The sequence below is a fragment of the Mus musculus genome, chromosome 5, assembly GCF_000001635.26.
Source record: "Mus musculus strain C57BL/6J chromosome 5, GRCm38.p6 C57BL/6J".
Taxonomy (NCBI): domain Eukaryota; kingdom Metazoa; phylum Chordata; class Mammalia; order Rodentia; family Muridae; genus Mus; species Mus musculus.
The window spans coordinates 8140525-8157500 of record NC_000071.6 but is presented as its reverse complement, the minus strand read 5'-3'; the positions used below and the strand labels follow the sequence as shown (position 1 = coordinate 8157500).

At 40.7% G+C, this 16976-nt stretch overlaps 1 protein-coding gene across 19 annotated transcripts in view; it reads left to right on the top strand.

Moving 5' to 3' along the window:
- Positions 1-16976, top strand: part of Adam22 (a disintegrin and metallopeptidase domain 22) — a 295966-nt gene that overhangs the window by 210812 nt on the left and 68178 nt on the right. For all 19 annotated transcript variants that reach the window (XR_376691.4, NM_001310439.1, NM_001098225.2 and 16 more), the window contains exons 8-14: positions 5052-5122; positions 8219-8293; positions 10975-11046; positions 11782-11948; positions 13196-13280; positions 14369-14459; positions 15731-15782. Coding sequence is in view for 18 of the 19 variants with exons in the window: in NM_001310439.1 (NP_001297368.1) it covers positions 5052-5122; positions 8219-8293; positions 10975-11046; positions 11782-11948; positions 13196-13280; positions 14369-14459; positions 15731-15782 (613 nt within the window). In the remaining variant the exon portion in view is untranslated. The remainder of the gene's footprint in view (positions 1-5051; positions 5123-8218; positions 8294-10974; positions 11047-11781; positions 11949-13195; positions 13281-14368; positions 14460-15730; positions 15783-16976) is intronic.

Here is a 16976-nt window from a genome sequence, read left to right as displayed (position 1 = left end):
AAAATAAATCTTGAATGGCTGTGTTCAAATAAAACTCCAGAGTAATAGATCTTCCTGGAAGCAATCAGTTTTGATTAATATTTAAAATAATAAAGATTCCCTACCAAAGACTTCAATATAGGAGTGCTACAATGTAGCCTTACAAGGTTTTGTTTTTGTTTTGTTTTTTGTTTTTTTGTTTGTTTTTTGTTTTATTTATCTTTGTTCAGGGTTCTTTTTCACAGATGATTGTGGAAGTGACTTAGCACTCTTTCTTTTCTTCTTTCTTTTCTTTTCTTTCTGATAGGATCCAACTCTGTAGCCTCCCTTGGCGTCAGACTTGCCATGATCCTTCTGGCCCAGCGTCCTCAGTGCTAGGTTTAAGGCTGTAAACTTCCATGCTCAGCCCATTTCTAGCTTCCTAAGTAGTGGTTGCCTCTGCCAATTTTAAGAATGGAATTGTCTTTCAAGATTGCCAATAATTTACTGTGACAAACGAGAAGAAAACAAGAAGTGGTCATGTGGCTTGTTTGTTTTTTTAAAATTTAGGTTGAATATAATTTAACAGTGTTGTGGCACCAGCACCACCTTCATCTTGCCTGTTGTTGTCTATTTCTTAGAGATAGAAATAATGTAATTAGGTAGTTGCCAATTCATTTGACTATAGTTCCTTTTATTTTCTGTGACATGTCTCTCAGGACAAATGTTCCTTAGAACAAATTTTGGAGAAAAAAGAGTCTTGTTTTCAGTGAACAAGTTGACACCATAGAAACTGATGTGCACGAGACATGAGCCCCGTCCATGTGTGACCGGCTGGGCTCTGTGTGTGCCTTATTGAATGTATCCCTGTCCCTATGTATCCTTATTGGGATACAAGGTTTTTATTACTGAGCCACTTCCATGTGTGGTTTCCCCAGCTTGGCTCCTACCTCTGTGATTTTTTTTCTGCTTACTTTTCCTATTGACTAGTCTTGCCTTTAGTAGGACTTCAAACATAGGGAACTACATGTTATAGTTCGTTACTTTTGCTTAGCATATGCCCGTGAGGTTTATGTTATCAAAAGTAGCAATAGTTTGTTGATTTTATTATTGAATTTATTCTGTTATGAATACAGTAAATTCTTATTAATTATGCTGATGGATGCTTAGGTTTTTTTCCAGTTTGAGGCTATTATTAATAAGCCACCATGAACATTTTTGTATACGTCTTCTCTTTTTCTTTCACTCCCGGTTTCCCCTCCCCCTTTATTTCTATTTTTGTAGAAGCATGTTTTTATTTCTTCTAGTAAATAACCAAGTGTGTCCTGGGAAGGGTTATGTGTAGCTTGGGCTCAGTGTCCTCAAACTTCAGCCTGTAGCTGCTGGTAGCCACACATTGCTGGCCTCACCTCAGAGCCTTGAATTTAGGACTTTCTGGGTGAGTTCTGAGACTTCATTTCCAGCATGTTTTCAGAGATGCCAATTGTATTAACCTAAGGATTCTACCTTGAAATCCTTTGTGTTATGAGAAGTTGTTGAGTTGTTTCTTCAGAGGAGTCATGTCATTATATGCTCACATCAGCACCATGTGGCAGGACGAATTGCTCCAAGACTTGAGTCCCAGATACTGAGGAATTTCTGCGGTGTGCATGTTTGTCAGCCATTCCGGTGAACATGATGCTGTCTGTGCATTGCGCTTGCATTTGCAAGGATTTTGACTGGTGATGCATAGGGTATGCATATACCCTATACAAATGCATAGTGGTTTGTTTCTCTTTCAGTTGTTGCACTGTAGAAGGATTTACCTATTCTGTATTTGACCTCAGCCAAAAATAAAACAACATGATTATGTAGGCTGAATAAAAGGCCTTTGTCAGATATATGAACACTGAAATTTTTGGATTGTCATAAAGTATTCCTTTGACTGTTCATTTAGCTACTCATTGTCTATCTGTCTGTCAGTCTGTCTATCTCTCTCTCTCTCTATCAATCATGTATCTATTTATTTGGTTTTCTGTGGCCTTATTCTGTACTTTGAAATCAGCTGTAATATTTCCACCAGTTTTGACCCTTTTCAGATTAATTCAGCTTTTCTAGGTCCTTTGCATTTTCATAAAGGTTTTAGAACTCACTTGTCAGTTTCTATAATTCCACTTATCTTCTTACTAGATTATATTAAATATTTATATTAACTGTGGATAAACATGTCAGCAATAAGTCTTCCAGTCCATGGGAATAGCATAACATGCTTCCTCATATAGTTAGGGTTTGTCGTTGTTTGTTTTGCATGAGGCCCTGGTTTAATCTCTAGCTTCAAATACAACAAAACAAAACTAATTCTCAGCCCCATCCCCATATACTGAATTACAAAAGATTAGAATAAATAGTTACACCTAAGGCAAGAGCCTAGCATAACTGTCCTCTCAAAGACTCTACCCAGCAGCTGACTGAGGCAGATCCACATACCCACAACCAAACACTGGTCGTAGGTTGGGGACCCTTATGGAAGAGTTGCGGGGAGGACTGAAGGCTCTGAAGGGAATGGCAACATCACAGGAAGACCAACAGACTCAACTAATCTCAGCTGAGGGAACTCTCAGAAACTCAGCCACCAACCAAAGAGCATACACAGACTAGACAGAGGCCTCTGGCACATATGTAGCAGAAGGCTGCCATATTTGGCCTCAATGGGAGAGGATGTTCCAATTCCTACAGGGACCAGGGTGGGGGTGGGGTACCCAAGGAGGTCCCAGCCCTCTCACAGGAAAAGGGGAGCAGGAAGGGGGAGGGACTCTGGGGAAGCAGCATTTGGAATGTAAATAACTAAATAAATTACAAATAAATTAAAACACACAAAAAAAAAATCACTCCTTTTTCTCCAGGGCTTTCACATGTGTTTTTGTTCATTTCAGTGTCCCATGTAGCTCAGCCTTTCTCATGCTATGTAGTTAAGACTTGCTTTTCCACCCCTAGTCCCACCTCTGCTGCTCTGGAGGACATTCTTGCAACTGGGCCCTTAGTAGTCATTGAGAAGGAAAAGAGATCAGTGGATGAGTGTCCCCCAGCCTCCCTGGCCTTTTTTGGGAAGGCAGGGGAGGTTACAAATAAAGAGGGACTTGTGTAAGAACTCCCCCCCCCAATTTAAAGATATTTACAATTTCTGTTTGTGTTAGCCATTTTTAGTATAGAAGTTGTTGGGAAAAAACATTTATTATTTCACAATTTCTGAGAGTCGAGTGCCTGAATGTGGCTTAGTGGCATGGCTACCACTGATTGTTGTAACTGTCAGCTGCAGTTTAACTTCCTTTGAATGCCCCAATACCAGGGGTTCACATCTGAGCTTGCTCGTCGGTGATTGGCAGAAGTGTTCCGTCTTTTTGGCGAACTGATCCTTTCATCATTACATACTCTGACTCCACTTTACAGGCACATTTAGTGTCCTGAAGCTACTCACCTGTTATTAATGTGCCTAAGATTGCTTTTATACATTGAGAATTTCATAATGCGTATAATATATTTTGATCACGTTCATCCCCCAGGTCTCCCCCTGACTCCTCCCAGATCAACCCCTATCTCCTCACTCTTATTATTTAAAAAAGTTATTTTTAAAAAAGTAATGATCAACCAAGTTAAATTTGTACTACTTGTAAGTTGGGAACAAAATAAGGGGAGCCCTGGGGGCCCCCGGGGAAAAGTGGGGAGGAAAAATATGCCTCATCCTGCCAGAGTTCCTGTACTCTGGGCAGGTGGACATGGGGAGACTGCCAGGTGCTTTTCCACTTGGCCCCTGGTGAGCATGCCTGACTCATGTGGCAGGGGGTGGAGAAAGGGGCACCCCCCAACTACCTTGCTAAAGCCCCAGGGTTGCAGGAGAGAGGAATGAGGGAAGGAGTTCCCAACACAGGCAAGAGTGGTGCAACAGATCTAGAAGGAGCAGAGTATCTGTATGGTTTAAGAGCTTTATTATAGAAATGCAGGGGCAAAGAGAAAAGGTAGAAAGAGAGAGGGCGGAGGAAAGGCTAGAAAGAAAGAGAGAAAGAGAGAAGAGAGGGGAGAAGAAAAAGAGAAAAGGAAGAGGAGAGAGAAGTGAGAGAAGTGAGAGGTAAGAGGACAAAGGAGTAAGAGAGCAAGGTGCGGGCTGAGCACCCCCTTTTATGGTCTTCACTATTGCTAGGTAACTGGGGAGGAGTTTAGCCTGAAGGTCAGAAGCTTGGGCCATTGCTTACATGACTACTGACCATGCTTCTCTTGTGGGGGCTGTGTGAGGTGGTAACTTAGGCATGGGCTGGAGTTCCAGGAGCATGAGAGAACGCCTACCATGTCATGTAGGTGAATTATGACCATCTGGGTCCAGACCTCAGCTCGACTGGAGACCAGCCTGCAATTCCGCACACTCGTATACTCGTGTGTGGGAGCAACCACACAACAGCTAATGTCCACTTTCAAGGCAGTCCATACCACATGTGTCTTTCTGGGTCTAGGTTACCTCACTCAGGATGATTTTTTTTTTTAGTTGCTTCTATTTCCATCACTTCATAGAAAGTCCTTCCTCACATCTAACCTAGAATCCAGAGACGAATCCGTATGCTTGAATAGTTTGTGTGTGACTCTAACCAGCAAGTTAGAGGGCCTCAGACTGTCCCATTGCCCTGCAAGAGCCAGCAAGGCCTTAGATAAAGTTTGTCATGGGCCGAGAAGACTGCTTATGAGTTGGGCAGAACTGAGTCACTGTTTTGGTGTCCTCCGTCAATTAAGAGGGTGCTCTGTTTGCTTCCAGTTCTCCTCTTCATTTTGTATCCTCTAGAGAAGGTTAGTAGGTTAGTGATGGACAAGACAGTCAGGTTGTTGTCTATTTAGCAAGTTGTAAACAAATAGTGTGTTGCTATTTATAGTATGGCTATACAAAATGTTATTAATCAGGACAGGTGTGTTTGAACTTTTGTGTGTTGTATTTACCCACTAGATACTTATTTATGACTAACCTAACAGGGTTACTTAATATACTTTATACTAAGTATAAAGAAGAACTAGTGACATTTGCCTGCTATTAAAGAAGTCTGGAAACAGCACTGTTTGTTTTCATTTCCTTGTAGAATTTCAACGCGTAAACATTACTCCCCCTCAGTTTATTTTGAAGCCAAGACTAAAGAGGAGAAAAAGACAGGTATGTGTTTGCAGGTGCACACCACGATATTTCTACTGCTTCGCCACTGGTGATCGTCTATATTCAGTGTCGGTTGGGGTGAGAATGAGTGCAGCCATTTGTGAAGGTGGGGAAGCAGGACCGGTGACAGATGCATACAAGCATCAGTGGGGTGCATCATTTTACATGACGTGGCTAGAAGATGGAGGATTGTGTATTCCCCTTTCTGTGGATTGTGACAGCTCTGCTTGAAGCACGGTCTTTTCCCATGCTCTGATATGAACCATGTCACAGGCTCTTCTTTGCAATTCCTGACAGGTTTTGAAGCCACAAAATGTACTTTTCTCACTCTGGCTGCCTTGGGCTTTAGTATATAAATGAGGACATCGCTTTAGCAGTGTTCAACTGGCATTGCAATAAAAGCAACTGTCCTTAAGGAACCTTGAACCACAGGAGTAGCTACTGTTGTTCCTCCTGGCACTTACCTCTGAAGATGGCTTGTTGACAAATGGCTTGGAATAAATATCTGGCTATCAGAGTCAACCCAAAGTAATAATGTTGATGGGCTGGGGGAGTGAATGTGTGCCTGTGGCATAAGGAACCCCTGAGGAAGGAAACAGATGGCATTAAAGGATTGTTGAAGGATGTGTGAAGAACTTACTTCATACAGAGGACAGGGTAATACTCATTGTGAATGTGCTTGTTCCTCATGCACTTGTCAGCATCTCTCTGCTCTACCAGGATTGAACCTAGCAATGCTCACACAACAAGCAAGTGTTCTGCCACTGCTTGAAGTTGTGCAGTATAGACTTGCACTTGCTGTGTATGCAGCTGTAGAACTCATGGTCCCTCTGCCTCAGCCCCCCCAGTAACTGATATGAAAGCCCCTGCTGCCATGGCCTTTACATAAAACAGGTGCTGTTATGTTTCCTTTTGTTTTTGTTGGGGTCTCACTCTGTCGCCTCAGGTGGCTTCAGATGCACACCATTCATTCTGCCCTAGACTCCCTAGTGCTGGAATCACAGGCATACATTTTCATGCCTGGTAAAATGAAATGTATTTTCAGACAGACTTTTATGTGAATTATAGTTGTTAATTTTTGTTAAAAACTTAGCATGTACTTGACCATTTTATAAGAATTTTAACTGTTTAACTGGAGAGTCTGACAGAATATTAACACATTTGCTCCTCATGATGTCCTTGTAAAGAAGGTACTGTTGTGATCTGTATGTATTGAGGAGGACAGAATGCACACAGCCTAAGAAGGAGCTGGGATTCAGATTTATAAAATCCAGTCCTAGAGATATCTCTCGCTGCGTATACTCTCTGAACCACACCCTCAGAAGCCTGTGTGTTCCACACGCTCTTTAGATTCAGACACACGGATGTCATGAGTTAAATGAAGGTAAAAATAACTTCCATGAAGATTTAATTTACAAAGTTGCTTATTATTATGCATTCTGAGTGGACAGAGTTGGAGAAAGATCCTCCTAGCATGTGCCCTGAAGTTCTTATACACATCACAACATCTTGTCCTTTGTTAAGAACGGTCTTTAGGGACCCATGTAACTGAATTTGTGTGATGCTGTGTGGTTCAAATGAAAGTGCCTGGCAAACACAGAAGTGGATGCTCACAGTCAGCTATTGGATGGAACACAGGGCCCCCAGTGGAGGAGATAGAGGAAGTACCCTAGGAGCTGAAGGAGTCTGCAACCCTATAGGTGGAACAACAGTATGAACTAACCAGTACCCCCAGAGCTCGTGTCTCTAGCTGCATATGTAGCAGAAGGTGGCCTATTAGGCCATCATTGGGAAGAGGGGTCCCTTGGTCTTACAATCTTTATATGCCCCAGTACAGGGGAATGCCAGGGCCAAGAAGTGGGGGTGGGTGGGTAGGGGAGCAGGGCAGGGGGGAGGGTATAGGGAACTTTCAGGATAGCATCGAAATGTAAATTAAGAAAATATCTAATAAAAAATTTTTTAAAATTTTTTAAAAAGATGGAAATTCCAAGGCATTGAGAAAAATGTTGGGACTCACTGATAGATAGATAGATTAACTAGTAAGCCCATGGGGAATGAGAAAGATCTTGCCCCACTAGGACATTTTTTATTATCCTTTAGAGAATGTAGTCATCGAGTATAATTTATGGTTCCTGTTTCGTTTTTAAATACAAAAATATAGCCCATCATTCTTTGAAACTGGTGTTGTAAGAGTTTTTCTTTTTTTAAAGACTAGAGAATACATTTAGGAAGAGACAAAATCTATGAAGCAGTATATTTTTAGTTTGTTAAAAATACACCACTCATTCTTGTATTGATTCTGGTTTGACTTGATGCTGTGCCCTCATCACAGAAATAGTCTTTAGGCAAGTGAATAAGATTTAGTGTGTGTGTGGAGGGGTGAAGGCTATTGAACCCTGACATAAAAGAAAAGCCAGTTTCACGGATCCTGTTAATGGCTGTGTGATAGGTGGGCAGCAGGGATGGCTGCCCTCATAGCTTTTGCCTGTAATATTGATTAGTTGTGGTTTCAAAAGTACAGAGAATTTGTTGAGCAGAGAGATATAGCAGCTAAAGGCTACTTGGGAGCATCAGCAATATGCTGACTACACCTGTGCAGCTTGGGGGAATCCTATGAACCACCCTAGAGGAGACTCCTCAGGAAAAGTCTCAATTTCATCACTGTCAGAAACTCTGTTGGAATTGAACTAAGAATGCTCTGCCAGTATCATGTTTCTGTGCCATTGTTAGATTAAAATGGTTTGATGAAGACAAGCATGAAAGACATAGGCATATGAAGCATACATTCATATTTAATTGTGTTTGTGTGAGCGTTCTGGGAAAACCCTGGTTATTTGCTGTACTCCCATGGAAGAAGGAAATCCAGGTGAGAAGACAACGTTATCCTTGTTTTTTCATTCTTCGTAGATATTTCTTAATCCATATATCTACTCAAAATTAATGTGAAGGAACTTAATGTGAAATTAATGTGAAGAGAACTTAAAAGTTAATGCTGAAGGAGAGACGGAACTTTTGCATCGCTCACTTCTCCCATGCTTTTTTTCAGTTTTTGCTGTGAAGTCTAAAGACTTGGTCTTTTTGTCCACTGTGTTACAGCTTCTTCGATTTCCTCGGAATGTAGAGGAGGAAACCAAATACATCGAACTGATGATTGTGAATGATCATCTCATGGTATGACCTGCCTCCTCATTTCTTTCTGTCTTCGCCTGCTTCTGGGTGTGGTGTAAAAATCTATGTTTAGAAGAAACAGAAAAAGTCATTTGTGTAAATATATACACATGCTCACAAACATACACTTGCTCATACATTCACACTCACACTCACATATGTACATACATGTTCGTATACATACACACATACACACATATACAAACACATCCTTACACACAAAGATACATACACATGTAAACATACACACATACATACTCACATACATATACAGACACTCACACACTTATACAGACACACACTCACATATATACCCACATACAAACACAGATTCAAACACACACACACACACACACACACACACACACCTTTTGGAAACTGGAGGACAGTTTCATTAGAATTTAAGACAAACAGGTTGCAAGTATTGGCAACAGCCCATTTGTGCTAACACACTGTATGTGTGAGGTATACTATATACAGCAAGTTCTCATACAGTGAGGAGGGGAGTTTTGGGAAGAGGAAACAGGCCCAACAAAGTAGATTTTTTGACTAGGAGCAGCTTATAAATAGAAAACATGCTTAGGTGGACCTAACTAGCAATTTTTATGAGGGTTCAAAAATACTTTTAAAAGATATTTTTATATATTAGCCATATATAAAGTGATCTTGTTATGACATGTTTATATGTACCTGTAATGTACTTTTATCATATTCACCTCCTTATGCCTCCCCCGCCCCCATTATCTTCTCTCTTTACTTTAGTCTTAAGAGAGTCTTAACCACCAAACCCAGACACTATTGTGGATGCCAACAAGAGCTTGCTGACAGGAGCCTGATAGAGTCTCCTGAGAGGCTCTGCCAGTGCCCGATGATTACAGAAATGGATGCTCACAGCCATCCGCTGGACAGAGCACAGGGTCCCAAATGAAGGAGCTAAAGAAAGGACCCAAGGAGCTGAAGGGGTTTGCAGTCCCATAGGAGAAACAACAATATGAACTAACCAGTACCCCCAGAGCTCCGTAAAACTAAACCACCAACCAAAGAATACATATGGTGGGACTGGTGGCTCTAGCTGCATATGTAGCAGAGAATGACCTAGTCGGTCATCAATGTGAGGAGAGGTTCGTGGTCCTGTGAAGGCTCAATGCCCCAGTGTAGGGAAATGCCAGGACCAGGACCAGGAATGAGAGTGGGTGGATTGGTTAGCCGGGGTAGGGGGGGTAGGAGTTTTTCAGAGGGGAAATCAGGAAAGAGTATAACATTTGAAATGTAAATAAAGAAAATATCTCAGAGAGAGAGAGACACAGAGACACAGAGAGATTGAGAGAGAGACAGAAAGAGAAACAGAGAGAGACAGAGACAGAGAGAGAGACAGAGAGACTGAGAGAGACAGAGACAGAGAGAGAGAGAGGCAGAGAGAGACAGAGACAGAGAGAGACAGAGAGAGACAGAGAACGAGAAGGATAGCACACTTGGCCTCTCAGATTTCCTTTTCCCAAGTGGCAAGGAAAGGGCCTTCCACCTGGGACTTCTCTAATACCTGAACCTTGTGTTTAAGCTTGGATTCTGTGCCCTAAATTAAGTGCTCAGGTTGGTTCTTTCTCTCCTTGTCCTGCTCATCACCCTTTTTCCTCAGTGTGTGTGTGTGTGTGTGTGTGTGTATGTATGTGTGTGTGTTTGATTGTGTATGTGTGTGAGTGTGTATGTGTGAGTGTGTGTGTGAGTGTGTATGTGTGTGTGTGAGTGTTTGTGTATGTGTGTGTGAGTGTGTGTGTGTGTATGTGTGTGTGTGTATGTATGTGTATGTGTGTGTGAGTGTTTGTGTATGTGTGTGTGAGTGTTTGTGTATGTGTGAGTGTGTGTATATGAGTGTGTGTGTATGTGTGTGTGAGTGTTTGTGTGTGTGTGTGTGAGTGTTTGTGTATGTGTGTGTATGCATGTGTGTATGTGTGTGTGTGTGTGTGTTGTTGTTTTATTTGTTTGATACAGTGTATTTCACCAGGGATGTTTCCAGGAGCACAAATGAGACTTTGTAGGAGTACAAGGGCCTGCCTTATCTACCACTGGTCCTCAGTGCTTGCCATGTGAAGGTGCCACTTTAAAAAGATTGAAATTCACTTTTATATGATAAACCATGACATAGACTACCACAGAGGCCAAGCAAACCAATTGTGTGACCCACATTTACTCTGAGCCATCTCCTTGTGAGTTGTACCTCAGGGTCTCTTCTTCCTCCACAACTGTGTAGAACTTGTAAAGGCTTTCACATGTAGCCATATTTTCATTTATTGTCTCACTTTGCATGTCTTATAGATCATAACAGCTTTCAAAAGGACACACCCCCCCAATAAACCTAGAAAGTGGATGGAGTGGGCGGATTTTTAATATGGGGAAGTGGGTGCTAGCGATTGAACCCAGAGCCTCATGTGCACCAAGCATACATAGCATATGCTACATCCCAGCCCCTCGATGTAGAACATTTTGAACTTTATCTCACATATGAGATGATGTCATCTTTATTTGCAGTGCATCGCTTTCAGCTTCAGGGCAGATGAGGAACAAGGCTCTCCCCTGAGGTTTTTGTAAGAAATCCTTAAGAATGTTTCTTGTATTTCCTAATCTTTCTTAAGATGATTATTTCTTGGTGACTTTGAATATCCTTCACTGTTGTCTGTTGCTTTCAGTTTAAAAAGCACCGGCTTTCTGTTGTATATACTAATACCTATGCGAAGTCTGTGGTGAACATGGCAGATGTGGTGAGTACCAGTCCCATTCAGTATCACCCCTGTTGCTAGTAGGTGGGTAATAAGGTGCTGGCATTTGAATTTCTTGAGTTACACTTTAGCCAGGATGACCCCAGAAACCTGGGTGACCTTGCCAGGGACTCTGCTGACTTTCATCTGTCTGGGAAAGTGGTCTGGCCAAAGGTGCTTGCAGTTTTTTCTTGTGTGTTTCATACTGCACAGAACAGAGGTTTAGCAAAGATACAGTGTACATCTGGAAATCAGTACAGAGACAGTGAAAGATCTGAGCCTTTTCAGAGATGCCCAGCACTGTGACCAAGCTGCCCCCCAAGTAATTCCCCTGCCTGCGTTTTTCTCAACACCACACAGGTTGCGTTCTAGTCATTTCCTGATAGAATCTTTATTGTTATGCTTTTTTGTTAGAGAAACTTAAGGTTTCACAAATTATTTATCCAGGGTGCCAAAAGATGGACTCGGGGAAAGCCTTGAATTGAGCACAAATATTTGTTAAAAGAAAACCACTTTTGTGTCTAGAATGTGCTTTGTTCATTGGGTTTTCCTTGGTAAGTAATTTGATTCAGTATTCTTTAAGGGAAGTACATTCAAGTTGCAAAACTAATGATCTCTTTTGAGAGCACTAATGTGTCTTTAGTTAAAACAAAGTTATTTCCATGAAAGGAGCTTTGTAGTCCTTCATCAACTGATTTTACGGCATGTGTAGCCGATGCTTTCGTCTCCTTAATCTAGATCTATAAAGACCAACTGAAAACTAGGATTGTATTGGTTGCCATGGAAACCTGGGCTGCTGACAACAAGTTTGCCATATCTGAAAACCCACTGATTACCCTTCGTGAGTTCATGAAATACAGGAGGGATTTTATCAAGGAGAAGGCTGATGCAGTTCATCTTTTCTCGTATGTAACTTTCTAAATATGTTTACTCCTTCTGACTCCATATTGAGTGCTTACTCCTGAATAAAATGTATCTTTCTACCACAATGCAACTGTGATGTAATGTGGCCGTGTATTTGGAAGATATTTTGAAATGTAGATTGTTTGAAAGTTTCATAATATGTAAGTAATTTGAGTTCCGATTGCATGATCTCTTTCATTAGTTTCCCAGTGCTTAATCAGCACGTTTACAGAGTAAATGTACGGTCACATGCAGACCAAGGTTTAGCAATCATTACATTTGTTAAGATCGGAATATTTTAAATGTCACTCTTCTCCCTGGTGTGGGTTCTGAGGCAGGAGCTATGTCTCTGGAATTTATTGTCTACTTTTTTCTCACTCTTGTGTTCTTTCTTTTAGTATTTAACCTATTGACATAATAGCAAAGCATATTCTGTAAGATTTTAAGACCTTATCTAAAAACAGAATTATTGAGGACAATTATGACTAGCTGTGAAAGATTCACTTTGGTTGTTATCTTTAATTTTTATCTAATTTAAAATTTAGAGGTAAGTTGCCAGAATTTGATAAGGAAATTGCCTGTGTGCTTTACCCAGATTCAAGACTTGCATTTTCCTCATTTCCTTTTGAAGTATAAATTGGAGACAGATAGTACTACCACATACTTGAGGCATTCAGTGTAGTCTCTTAAAAATAACGACAGCACATGACCATTCTTACATAATCCAGTCTGGGTTCAGAGTTTAGCAGTTGTTTAAACGCCCTTTTATAGCTACATTTGTGGCTTTGAGCATCTAGTACAGTGCTGCGCAGTGTTTTTAATTATCTTCTCCTTTAAGCTGAAAAGTTTTTTCTCAGCCTTCATTCATGTTGAATTTAATTCTTTTGAAGATTATATACTGATTCTTTTATTGATGGCTGTTCATTGTAGGAATGTCTGATATTTTATCATTAATTATATTTAAGGTGTTTATTTTGGGCTAAAACTCTACAAAAGTGAGTTTTGTATTTTCAGAGTATCATCAGCAATTGATTTTAAAAGGTATATTTCTATATATATATTGATCACATGGGGAAGCAACCCTTAGGAACCTTTTTTTTTTTAAATCATGTGTGTAAATAATTTTTACATTCCTTCTTTACCTGGGGAATATATTGTATGCATTGAAAAACAAATTAGAAAATAAACTGAGAGTGGCTTGGATGTCTGAACTGTGAGCAGTAAGCCTTTTCATTTCCTTTTCTGAAAGGGGCAGTCAATTTGAGAGTAGCCGGAGCGGGGCAGCTTATATTGGTGGGATTTGCTCGCTGCTGAGAGGAGGAGGCGTGAATGAAGTAGGTGTGAACACCTGTGCAATACAAAGTGGTATGATGGCTGAACAAGCTCTCCCAGTATTTCAGAAACCATTGCTTAGTAGCCACAGTCTCCAGATGCTAGACTGCTTCATTAGTCGTCAGTATGGCTCCTTTTTGTGTCCAAAATATGACTCGATGGTGGTACTCATGTTCTCTCTAGAATAATTTCCTGATTAAGCAGTTCATAGAGAGAGAATCTATATATTAACCTTCACTGAAAATAAGAATAAAGCCCAAGGGCTTGCATTGCTGAATGAGGAGTTTCCAGATTTGAATAATCTCTGTCTGAAGCATTGGGGCCACCTAGCAGCCCAATTGGATATTTTCTCCTTTTGTCAGTATTTGGCAAAATTGGGAAAAGTTAAAAGGCAGAGAAGAGCTTCCATGGAGAAGGGCTTACTCCTAACACACTAAACTGAACGGAAACACTGTGAAGGAAAGGGCTCCAATCTCAGGAAGGCCACAAACTGGACAATTAAAGATCCGATTGGCTACAGAGCATCTTGATTTTCTGACTCTCATTATGTTTGTTTGCAAAAGTTGCTTTCTGTCCCACATGGGACGAAAATGAGTTCCAGACACATATAGCTTCATTATGTATTATTCAAAAGTCTGGCTCAATGCTATGCAGTTATTGAGTTTTTTTCGGGAATGTTATCAAGTGAAATTTGGAATCAGAATTACATTCAAGTTTCCAGGCTCTGAGATGACTGCTTCTCGGAGTCATTCTCCTCCTTCTGGGACTTAATCACATTTGAATGTGTTTGCTACACTACTTCATCCCCAGTGCATGGCCAGTACAGGATGCTTAGATTCTGCTAAAGAAAATATCGAGGGTTCGGTAGTGCATGCCTGTAATCCTACTGCCAAGGAGACTGAGGTACGCACCAGGAGTTAGAGGCCAGCCTAAGCAACACAGAAGCCCTGTCTCAAAAACATACCGCACATGCAAAAAGAAAGAAAATGCTTAGGAATGACTTGTTTTCAATTGTTTGTACCGTTTTCTCTAGCCTATCTTAAATGAAAAACAGTGTTCATTTACATCATCTTTTGGTTTTGGTTTTCAGTTTGGAAAAACGGATTTAATGGCAGTTACCCTCGCTCAGTCACTAGCCCACAATGTCGGTATAATCTCTGACAAAAGAAAACTAGCAAGTGGTAAGTTTTAGTCATGTGAGATTTAGTTGTATTTTTTAAGACAGACAGCTTGTTAAATATTTCATAGCATGAGATTCTTTTTAATTCAGTTGCTTGATCCTGATTATGACCAATAGAGCAAGATTTGGAAGCCAGCAGCAAAATGTTGCTTTCAAAAGTAATAAAGGAAATAATTAAATCACTTTTGAAAAATTCTCCATGTATATCAAACAGTGTAGCCATGTGATGGTGAAGTCAAAGCTGGATTTAACCCAAGAAGGGACAACGATAGCTCATTTTGGAATTTGCACTTTTCTGGTGGAGAATTCTCAGTGGTTTGGGACTTAGACTGCTTGTATTATGATTTTCCTAACCTGCATATGGCTCAAGACCCAGCACTTTCCTGTTGCAAGCAGACCTGATGCAGGGCCTAGGAGCCTGTAGAGCAACTAAACCACACTAGCCTTAGCATCCATGAAGAAAAAAATTTCCAAAGTAGCTAAAGTTACTTCTCTATGAACCATACCCTGACCAACTGAAGCAAAAAATACTTATTGGATGCCATTTTACATGTATCCACCTACTCATTTAAATTTCCAGATGTAACAGGACACCTGTTGAAATGGATAGATCATAAAAAAATATTGTCTTCAGGATTAAACATGTTAAGTAAAAATTAGGATTTTCAAGCCAGGCAGCCTGATTGTGAGGACTTTTGTCTAAGCAATCAGTACTCTCTTCTGCTTCTCCCAGAGCCCCCACACAGAGGGTTTAACAGTGAGAAGGTACTGCAGAATTTCCCCTAAAAACAGCTGAACCTGGGGATCCTATACAGGTGCCATTAATATCTCAGGGTTTCACTGGTATTTGTTTGTCTTCTTCCAAGGAGCTACTTTAAGTGGTTTATAACCATGATTATTTGTGAAGCTTGGTCAATGTATATGGATGGCCCCCATGGGGTCCAAATGCGGTTTTTTTCCATTTTTTATTAGGTATTTAGCTCATTTACATTTCCAATGCTATACCAAAAGTCCCCATACCCCCCCACTCCCCTACCCACCCACTCCCCCTTTTTGGCCCTGGCATTCCTCTGTACTGGGGCATATAAAGTTTGCAAGTCCAATGGGCCTCTCTTTGTTTTTATACATTGTAGCCAAAGCACCTATTGTGTAAGTACTATTAGAAAGTAGGTTTTGAAAACCATTTTGGACACAAAGTTAAGATAACCTGACAGCCACTTGAGTGCAGCTGCATTGAGTTTGTAACAGGCCTGTGACTTCCTTGTCTCCTAGGTGAGTGTAAATGTGAGGACACCTGGTCCGGGTGCATAATGGGAGACACCGGGTGAGTCATTTCCCCTTTACCTCCCTGTGAATGACGCATGGAAAAATGAGAAAGAAGTATTCCTCATGGCCTTCCATCTAAAATATTTTTTGCAAAACAACCTCTTATTTAAAAACAACAACAAGCAAGCACTCCACTTCAAGTTAATGAGAAGCCACTAGGAACTTTTTTAGTCTTAGTTCTAGGGTAGAATTCTAATGAGGTAAAGCCACTCTCTTCTTCTGTTAGGTTTGCTCTCTAACTGCCCCCCACCCCACTCTTTTTAAATCTCTTTTAATTCAGCTGTTAAATTGATGCTCAAAATGAAACAAAAACTGTGGCCTGTTTGTAGTCAGGTCCACGTGGATGGTTGTGTGATAGCTTCATAGCTCAGGGTCATTGAACAGGGGTTAGGAAACAAAATGTAGACTTCTCTGAAAGATTTTTGTTTTTATGTAATCCTATCTTCTTCACACACTGTCAAGACTTGAGTTCTTGTCTTTCATTTTTTCTGAATAAATTCTCAGAAGCATTCCTTTTGTCCCAGACCACTCAGGCCTGCTTTCGAGTTCACTTTTCTTGCACTGTTGTTATTTTGATGGCATTCGCCAAGCTCGGGCATCTTCCAGGCTCCTGACTCCTGCTTCCAGCAGCCTTAAAGGCTGTCGAGGAGAAAACTGCACACACTTGTACCACAGTTTTCAAAAGTGAGAGACACACGGACTGTGCTCTCCTTCACTGCCCTTCATTCTCAGCAAGGCAGCCAGCATTTTGATTTTGGTCCTTATTCATAGCTTGTTTGTATACTTTCAGTCTTTGCATATGTATATATGTAAAACAGCATTGCTTCTAACGCTTCTGATTCGTAGATGTTTCATAATGCGTATTTTCATGTCTCTTGCTTTCTTGGATAACATTATATTTATTAAGATTAATCCATGATTTTAATATGTAGTATTGTTTACTAAATACCAGTGTGCTACCTACAACATTTGTCAGTAACAACAGTCTGAAGAATAAATTTCTGTCAGGTGGGGTAGCTACACCTGGAACCCCAGAACCTGGAAGGTAGAGACCTTCCAAGAGGATTAGGAGTTAAGGGTTATCTTCTACTACATTGTGAGTTGGAACCAGCCAAAGATACATGAAGCTGTCTCCAATAACAAGCAAGTAAAAAAGAATAAGGTTCAAATCTCTTACTTTAGTGTTTATATG